Source organism: Glycine max, chromosome 13, assembly GCF_000004515.6.
Source record: "Glycine max cultivar Williams 82 chromosome 13, Glycine_max_v4.0, whole genome shotgun sequence".
Classification (NCBI taxonomy): domain Eukaryota; kingdom Viridiplantae; phylum Streptophyta; class Magnoliopsida; order Fabales; family Fabaceae; genus Glycine; species Glycine max.
In genome coordinates, this window is record NC_038249.2 from 36149488 (window position 1) to 36159343 (window position 9856).

A 9856-nucleotide genomic window follows, 5' to 3' on the forward strand; every position below is an offset into this window, starting at 1 on the left:
TATATTTATTCGGTGTAGTCTTAATCAAACATAATAAATATTTTTTTAATTCTAAGAAAAACACAACCAAAACAGGATTTCCCTGTTTTTTTTTTAATATTGAATCTCTTCATTAATTGAAATCTCATTTAAGATAATAGAATTGAAATTTTAACTTGGTTCATCTGTTCATGTTGAAAGCACAACATTGTTGGTTTACTAGAAAAGAACCCACAACTAATATTTAATTATAAGTTTTCTACAAATAAAAAATTATTTATTGTTGGAATTGATGTAGAAAATATATTTTCAATAAAAGAACGCAGATCAAAATATATTTAGACTCGAAGCAAATTTTTACCATCAATAGATAAATTTACCAAATGTTAGTAAAAGGAAAAACATCCATTTCAACATATAAACCAAAACTTGAAAAAACTCATTATATGATTTACGCAACTCAAACTTAGTTCGAAGGGATTCTCCAAGTTATCTATCAATACTCTGTCCATATATAGATATGTGGCTTATGTGAGATTTTAACATGGCTCTTTTATGCTCAACTTTAAATGTCACTTGTGTTTGAAATATGTTCTTTTCTATAATTTATATTTCTAAATTTAATAGAACATTGGTTGATTAATATCTTGACTCGAATATTTATTTTGTTGTAAGAGTTTAATATTTATGTATTGACAATATAAAATAATTTTACATGTTCATTCAATCACAGATTATTATTTAAATTATTTTAAGATAATTATTTTCAAAGTTAACAAACTTACCATATATGGTAGATTGTAATTAAATAATTATGTAAAAAAATTTATACTATTAATGTATATAACCGTTTTTCTCTTGTTGTAAAGTGTATTTGAACAGTTGTTAGGATGAACTTTAAGAAGTTAAAACATATTTTCAAAATTAAATGGGTAAAATATTATATAGGATATAGTTGATATTTATTTTATTATTTGTTAACTCATTGACAAATGCATCAATTCGTCTAAGTAGTATTTTAAAACGGTAAGATCGAATATCATTTCTGCAAAATTTTTGTTTGTACTCAAACTATTGTATATCCAATTTGTGTGCAATTAATGAATGAATTTAAGGAATGCGAATTGAGTCATTTTGTTTGTAAATTAGACAATTATGTGATTTTAAACTAAGACTGAGAGAAGAAAACAAATACTGAGAATGACGAAGAAATATGAATGCATGAGTATTATGTTGGGGGCTTCCTATCGAGACTTCTCTTGACGTAAATTAATTAATTTATCTCTATTTAATAGTACTTTAGTTATCACGATTAAAGTACTCTAACCGTGATTCCTCACATGAGATAGCCTAATTTCCTTAGTTTCCTTCTTAATCCCTCAAGAACTAAACTAGTTGAATTGCATGATTAATAAAGATATACAATTCAGCTAAACCACCTCACATTATCCCTAGCGATGAAGCATTTTAGATGCTCTTCCTAGTTCTAAGGATTAACCACATTTTCCAATGCTTAAACTCTAACATAGCATATAAATTGATAATCAAACCAAATACATGGAAATAAACACAGAAAGAGACAATGAAACTAGTAATAATATTAAATAGATAGTGAAAGTCTTTACATTAAGAGAGTTTAGTGGGAAGCTCCCCAACAATGGGTTGTTTAGCCCTTCATGATTATGAAGGGCTTAACTATACAAAAAAGGTGTAAAAGATGAAGGGACAAGGAATGAAGATGAATCAGTGGAAAATGATTGACTCTCAATGGTTGTCTTCTTCTTCTAACTCAAGCTCTAGGGCTTTCTTCTTCTTCGCCCATTCGCATGACTTCAAATTCTCTAAGCTGCTTCTTTGCACTAAGCGAAAACCTTTCCGCTAAGTGCGAATCTTTAAGTTTCAACTTCTCTTTCTATCCCTTGTTTGTATTTCTACAAAATAAATTAACCATCATAATAGTATGAATTGGCAGTTTAAGGTACCTACTGCACAAAAATTTAGAAAATGCCTAAATTCCAATGTTTCACACAAAAAGAAAGAATAAAAAAAAATATTAATTCTTATATGTTTTAATTACATAATCTACTTATGCACATCAGTTATCATTGTTATTATTATAAATAATGAGATGTTAATACCTAAATAGATAGTATATATCTAATTATTAGCATTAATTATGATATATAAATATATTCTTTTACGAGGAAATCAATCAATAAAAAATAAATAAAATTTATATTATTTCCCTTTTATCCTCTTTATTGCTTTGATTAGAGAAATTAGAGTAGACTATAATTTACTTTGTATCAATAGTAGTATAACTTATAATTTATTGAATTCATGATGAATGAAATCATTATAATGTTTATGTGTGGATAAAGTATAAACCAATATATGAAATGATATGAGTTCCCTTACCGTAAAAAGAAAAAAGAGAGTAAGTTTTCTCTTCATTTTCTTGATAATCTCTTCACTTTATAAATATGTGTCTTGATACCCATGAAAGCAAATCATTGAGACAATTGCTTAATTTCTATGAATAATAATAAAAAATCCTATTCTTATTATAGCGGCACACACATACACACGTGTGTGTTAGTAATACAATTCTCTATTAGGGCCTTAAAACTTTACTAGTGCCCTTTAATTGTTTTTTAAAATATATAATAGAATTATTGTTTATAAAACATAATTAAATCAATTGAATATTCCTTTTAGTTTTACTTCTACTCAGTTATAGTTTTAAATTATATTCAAACAGAACACTCAGTTTGGAAATATTTCTAATAAAAAACTGTGCAAATTATAATTGTTGAACGAAATTGAACAAGTTGAACGAATTTGAACCACAAATTGTACCTAATCACTTACTGGGAAGTTGTCTTTCCACAGATGATAGGCCTGTTTCCAAATTCCATTAAGGCAGTAACTCTATTTTAGGGAAAAAGTCTGCATCAGTCTTAATTGCAGCCAGAGGCCCACAGCTTGCACACTTCTTTTTTTTATAGTTAAGAGTACCTCCTATTGAGTGTAGGATCTTATCTCTTCTAATTATCTAAACATAAGAGTGAAAGGTAGATCTCTCAAGTCTCAACTAGGTTTGTTCCATTTGAATCCTAACTTATTTTTAAGAGGAAAGAATTTTTACCACTCACGATAACCTGAATTAGTCACAGACTCATAGCTTGCTTCCAACTGTTTTTTTTAATCCTTTAAAATATTAAATTTTATTTAAAGAACTGATATTTTTTTAACAAATTACAATGATTAGATAATTTTGATGTAAAGTTACAAGATTCAATTTGGAGAAGGTAACTTCTGAAAAGAAAAAAAAAACTTTGGAGAAGGTAAAATACGTACTAAACATACACTTCATAATGATCAGTATTGAATCATAGGATAAAAGTATTGGTTAATAAGTATTTATAGTCCCTTAAGAATAATTGACAACTTTCAATCTTTTAATAATTTTCTCATAGCGTTCATAGTTTTTATAATTTTTTATTTTATTTTTAGTCTCTCATTTATTTTATATTAGAGACCATTTTGAGCAATAAAAAAAATTAAAAATGAACAATTTTTTTTAGAGAAACTAAAAATGTTGATAAAAAATTAATATAAAACTAAAAATTAGTTTTTAAGACTAAATATTGAAATCTGAAAAAGTTAAGAGACTACAAATTTAATTAATCCTAAAAAAATATCAGCAATTGTAATATATACTTTTTTAAAAAATATTTTATTTTAGTTATTTTTTAAAAATAGTATTAAAGATTAATATAAACCAGAAAAACTTTTTTTTACTTTTACTTATTTAAAAATTTACCTTAAATGCTTAAAATTTTTATGCTATAAAGTTAATAAATACTTTTAACATTGACAATGTGTCTTGCAAATATAATTCTTTATTTATAATTTATAATTATATCTCATGAATTCACTAATTGAATTGACTCGACATCACGTTGTATTGTCATTACTAAATGCTAATTCAACAATTATACAAAAATAATAAGGATAAAAAAAGTGATACATAAATAATATCTGATGGAGTAGGTACAATAGTCACCATAATTATATTTATATTGTTCAGTTCATCCAATGAGCATTCCTCCATCTGTCGGTGGGCCAATTAGATGCTGCCAGAGCAACGTTTCACATGCTCTTCATATCATTATTCCATCGCATTCCTTTACTATGAATTACTACTTAAAATCTAATCTAATTTTGTATTAAAAATCTTAATATATACAATACACATTTTCTTACATCAAATCTGTATAATACACATTAGAAATTGAGATTCTTACTATTTTTTTCACTCTCTAATTTACAATTTCAATGTTATCTCTTGCCTCCTTTGGTGTCAGTTTCAAATTACCTGATAACTAAGCAAGACACTTGTTTTTAAATCATTTCAATTTATTTTTCTTTTATATATTTTATCTATCTATTTGATATTCTTGACCATGCACATGCTAAAATATTAGTAACAAAGAAAATGAAATATCTCAAAATTTTTCATAAAAAAATAGAGGTTAGATAGAACATGAGAGGAATTATAAAAAGTAACGGATAGTTTTAGTGGTAGTTTCGAGAACAATTGGAGGGTAAAAAGTCTAGACATAATATGGAGATAAAAAAGAAGTATTCACTTATATTCTCTTCTGTCTTCGTTTTTTATTACATGTGGTTTAAGCTTGTAGTGTAAGTACTAAGACATATTATAAATTTTTTGAATTTCAAAGAAAATAATAGGTAATTTTTTAATTAATAACTCATTTAATTTTTTGATATACTACTCCACTAAGTATTAATTAATGGTAGTCTTAAAAAAATATTTATGCAATATTGATTTTATAAAACAACATATATTTTGGAATAATTTTTTTTAAATGTCATAAATCTGGAAAGGAATGAGAATATTGTTATAAATTTTATCATGTGCATTTCATAGGATAAGTATTTAATTTTATTTAATCAAAATTTATAATAACCAAATGTTTCTAATATTAAAATTATATTTTATATTCATAATAAACAATTTAAATTGTAATTTTTAAAACTATTGATAAGCATTTTGATAAATTTGTAATAAAAATATTTATAATATTTACATTATATTTTATATTTATAATAAACAATTTAAATTGTAATTTTTTAAAACTATTGATAAGCTTTTTGATACAACTATTGAAATTTAATTTACTTTGTGTTTGTCAAGGTCGATTTTGGGGTGCAGCGATAACCATTTTGTTTTAAAGTAATTTGGTGGAATTGATTTGGGTGAAGGTTAGTCCCACATTTAAAAATATTATATTTGATAAAAGTAAAAATACTCATTTACATTTGTGACCTTCTTTTGTCCTTTTTATCAATAAATTTGATCCCACGTTTAATAAAAAAAACAGATATTAATACAAATATATCAGTAAAGATGAGTAAGTTTGAAAATACTATTTTTGATAAAAGTAAAAATGTGCATTTACTACTACTATAAAAAAGTATTAAAAAATGTAAAACAATTAACTCAAACCTTGAAAAGGACATATATCAATGCAAACTTAAATGTTGAACTTAATGTATAAGAAAAATCTTATGAATTTAAAAATTAGACACATTTATATTCCTTAGCTTTTTTCTAACAACCAGTCACATAGTCAAAGGGAGATCGTCAGCTAATTCCTTAAAATTAAAATCGATGGAGAACTATTTGCAATTAATTATCAATAAATTGTTGAATTTTTTTTTTCCAAACAAAAGAAATTATGGTGCCACGATTATAAAAAACTGGTGCCACAATCATGTGATAAATCACATGGGAATTTAATTAAAAAATTAAATGAAGAATGGGTCCCACGTAAATTTGGGAGGGTATTTTCGCCACTTGAAATGATCCTCTGGCTCCCCTTAACTGTCTCAGACTCGTAGTTGATCAAATATTCATACATAAAAACCGCGTCTATATATATATATATATATAGAAAGTGTGTAGAGTCCAAATCTAAATCTGGGAACCACCATTTTCCATTTCTTCTGTGTCTGAAAAACCTTTCTTTCTTGTCTTCGTCTTTTCTCCCTCTTCTCTGCTTCACCGCTTGCCAATTCGTAAGTTGTTCTCTCCACTCATACTCATTCCTCTGTTTTTCTTTGTTTCTATCTGTTGTTGTGGATGATGATCTGGGTGCTACCCCATTTGGTGTTTCTTAATTTTGATGTGGAAAGTTTTGAAATTTGGACTAATGGGTGGTTTTTGTGATCTGGGTGTTGCTCCTTTTTGTTGAATCTGTGATGATTGTGTGGATATTTTTGTTTGGTGATTGTGTTGTGTCGTGATCCTCGTGATCGTTTCAGCGGAAGCTTGTGATATAATCAGATCTGTGCTGGATTTGTGATTCTGAAGCTACGGTAATTGATTCTGTGCAAAATTCATTGCATTTCGTAGTGTTTGTGTGGAATCTGAGTCATCGTTTTTATTTTTTTTCATTTATCTCTTTCTAAACATTATTTATGTATTTGTTTGTTTGCTTGTGTTTTCTAACTAATGTAGATATTCCTTTGTTTGTTTTTCCTGGATGTTGATGTAATCACTGCAGAATGATATATCATGGATTGGTTTTTACAGTTTTCATCTTAACTAACTGGATCAAGAAAATATGTAGCAATAGTTTGTGGATCATTTACCTGCAGATGGACAATTTCCTCATGATTTATTTAATCGTGCACACAAAGCAGGGAGGTTTCAAATTATCACCTCCTGCAGTGCTGCACCCTATCCCAATCCTCTGTCATAGTTGCTTGATTTCCTCATATTATACTTATGAACTTCTTATGCGGAAGTTGGCTTTCCTTTAATATAGTAATGGACTTTTCTGTGTATGATAAGATGACAATTGTTGTAGTATGCTATGTTGTTTTATTTTGATTTTTTATTTTATTTTTTTGGTGAATGTGTTGTGATTCTGATTTGTATATTGGGACTTTCCTTTATTTTTATTGTAGAAGGCTCTTGACATGGCTACGCATACGCCAAAAAATATCCTCATTACTGGAGCTGCTGGATTCATCGCATCTCATGTTGCGAATCGGCTTATCCGGAATTATCCCCAGTACAAAATTGTTGTTCTTGACAAGCTTGATTACTGTTCAAATCTGAAGAATCTCATTCCTTCAAAATCATCTCCTAACTTCAAGTTTGTGAAGGGGGATATTGGAAGTGCTGATCTTGTCAACTACCTTCTCATCACTGAGTCCATTGACACAATAATGCACTTTGCTGCTCAAACCCATGTTGACAACTCCTTTGGCAACAGCTTTGAGTTCACCAAGAACAACATTTATGGTACTCATGTCCTATTAGAAGCCTGCAAGGTAACTGGCCAGATCAAGAGGTTCATCCATGTGAGCACTGATGAGGTCTACGGAGAGACAGATGAAGATGCTGTTGTTGGAAACCATGAGGCTTCTCAGTTACTCCCCACGAATCCATACTCTGCAACAAAAGCTGGGGCAGAAATGCTTGTCATGGCATATGGCAGGTCGTATGGGTTACCTGTGATCACGACTCGTGGGAACAATGTTTATGGGCCCAATCAGTTCCCTGAGAAGTTAATTCCAAAGTTCATTCTCCTGGCTATGCAAGGCAAGCCTCTTCCAATCCACGGGGATGGTTCTAATGTGAGGAGTTATTTGTATTGTGAAGATGTTGCAGAAGCTTTTGAACTTATCCTTCACAAGGGAGAGGTCGGGCATGTTTACAATATTGGTACTAAGAAGGAAAGGAGGGTTATTGATGTTGCCAAAGATATGTGCAGGCTTTTTAAGATGGACCCAGAGACTAGTATAAAATTTGTGGAGAACAGACCATTTAATGACCAGAGATACTTTCTTGATGATGAAAAGCTTAAGATCTTGGGTTGGTCTGAGAGGACCACTTGGGAAGAGGGCTTGAAGAAAACCATGGACTGGTATATCAACAATCCTGATTGGTGGGGTGATGTCAGTGGTGCATTGCTTCCTCATCCAAGGATGCTGATGATGCCTGGTGGATTGGAGAGACATTTTGATGGATCTGATGAAGAAAAACCTGCATCATATGTCTCAACTAATACTCGAATGGTGGTTCCAACATCCAAGAATGTTAACTCCTCTCAGAAACCTGCTCTCAAGTTCTTGATCTATGGCAGAACAGGTTGGATTGGGGGTTTGCTGGGGAAGTTGTGTGAAAAGCAAGGAATTCCCTATGAATATGGAAAAGGACGCCTGGAGGACCGATCATCACTTGTGGCTGATATTCAGAATGTGAAGCCAACACACATTTTTAATGCAGCTGGAGTAACTGGCAGACCCAATGTCGATTGGTGTGAATCTCATAAGACGGAAACCATTCGCACCAACGTTGCTGGGACTTTAACATTGGCTGATGTCAGCAGAGAGCATGGACTCTTGATGATAAATTATGCTACTGGGTGCATATTTGAGTATGATGCAGCTCATCCAGAGGGTTCTGGCATTGGCTTTAAGGAGGAAGACAGACCCAACTTCTTTGGTTCTTTCTATTCCAAAACTAAGGCTATGGTAAGCTTACTTACATGCTATTGCTTTATTCCCTTCCATTATGATTATAATTATATCTTATAATTTGGATGTTAATTTTTATCAGGTTGAGGAGCTCTTAAAAGAATATGACAATGTGTGCACCCTCAGGGTTCGCATGCCAATTTCATCTGACTTGAGCAATCCACGCAATTTCATCACCAAGATTTCTCGTTATAACAAAGTGGTCAACATTCCAAACAGCATGACCATTTTGGATGAACTTCTGCCTATTTCAATTGAGATGGCAAAGCGAAACTTGAGGGGCATCTGGAACTTCACAAATCCTGGGGCCGTGAGCCACAATGAGATTCTTGAGATGTACAGGGATTACATCGATCCAAGCTTCAAGTGGGCTAACTTCAATCTTGAAGAGCAAGCCAAGGTGATAATTGCTGCACGGAGCAACAACGAGATGGATGCATCCAAACTGAAGAACGAGTTCCCTGAGCTTCTTTCCATCAAGGAATCACTGATCAAGTATGTCTTTGAGCCAAACAAGAAAACTGCTTAAATATATTAAAGCGGTTTCATGTTTTAGACATCACAGATTATGCATTTTTGTGGCGGGCTACATAGATCACTCATTATTTCATTGTTATTTTGTTGGGTTTTGATAAGAACCATACTACAAAAGCTAGCCATGTAGTTCTTGTTCTCTTAGCTATAAGCGATTCCTGTTTCAGCATATTTCCATTATATTACCGTGTTTAGAGGGTGACAAGTATTATAACTGGGCCAGATATGGTTCCTAAGTTAACATTTCTGTAGCTTTATTCTAGTTTGTAGTGTCCTTTGTTAAGAGCAGCCTTAGATAGGGTTTTGTTACCTAAAAGCTTTTGCATCCTGGAAGACATGTATTCTTTTATTGCTCATATATTATATCCTTTTTGTGGGGTATGCAGTTATGCATGTATCGTATTTGCATTGTATATTATGCAGTGAAATGGATACTACTGAAATATTCATTTAATTTCCTTTTGTTAGAGTACAAAAATATTGTTGTATAGCTCTTGACGTGGAAAATGCTAAGTATTTGGATTGGGAATGAAACAAAGTAAAATTAATACACGACAAGGTCTTGGGAAGAGAAATAGACAAAGACACGAGCAAGTAGGATAATGTCATGATTAAGGACTTTGTGCCTAGTTACGTGACATCTGAAAAATCTGAGGTGGTGGTGGTACATTATTATCATTTAACAAGTTTAATTATCTTAACAATCGTATGATATTAAATTTATCAAAAGATGTGATAATGTATTATTAAACATTAATGTAAA

General features: G+C 30.5%; 1 protein-coding gene across 2 annotated transcripts; it reads left to right on the forward strand.

Moving 5' to 3' along the window:
• Positions 1–5925: 5925 nt before the first annotated feature.
• LOC100789909 (trifunctional UDP-glucose 4,6-dehydratase/UDP-4-keto-6-deoxy-D-glucose 3,5-epimerase/UDP-4-keto-L-rhamnose-reductase RHM1) lies at positions 5926–9547 on the forward strand. Of its 2 annotated transcripts, none has more exons than XM_003543137.4 (3): positions 5926–6087; positions 6982–8556; positions 8642–9547. In XM_003543137.4, exons 2-3 carry the CDS (start codon positions 6994–6996, stop codon positions 9086–9088), a joined length of 2010 nt encoding a protein of 669 aa, XP_003543185.1. In that variant the 5' UTR covers positions 5926–6087; positions 6982–6993; the 3' UTR covers positions 9089–9547. The 2 variants fall into 2 exon arrangements, with proteins under 2 accessions (XP_003543185.1, XP_006594709.1); XM_006594646.4 differs by having other exon boundaries at positions 5940–6087; positions 6985–8556.
• The last annotated feature ends 309 nt before the right edge of the window (positions 9548–9856 follow it).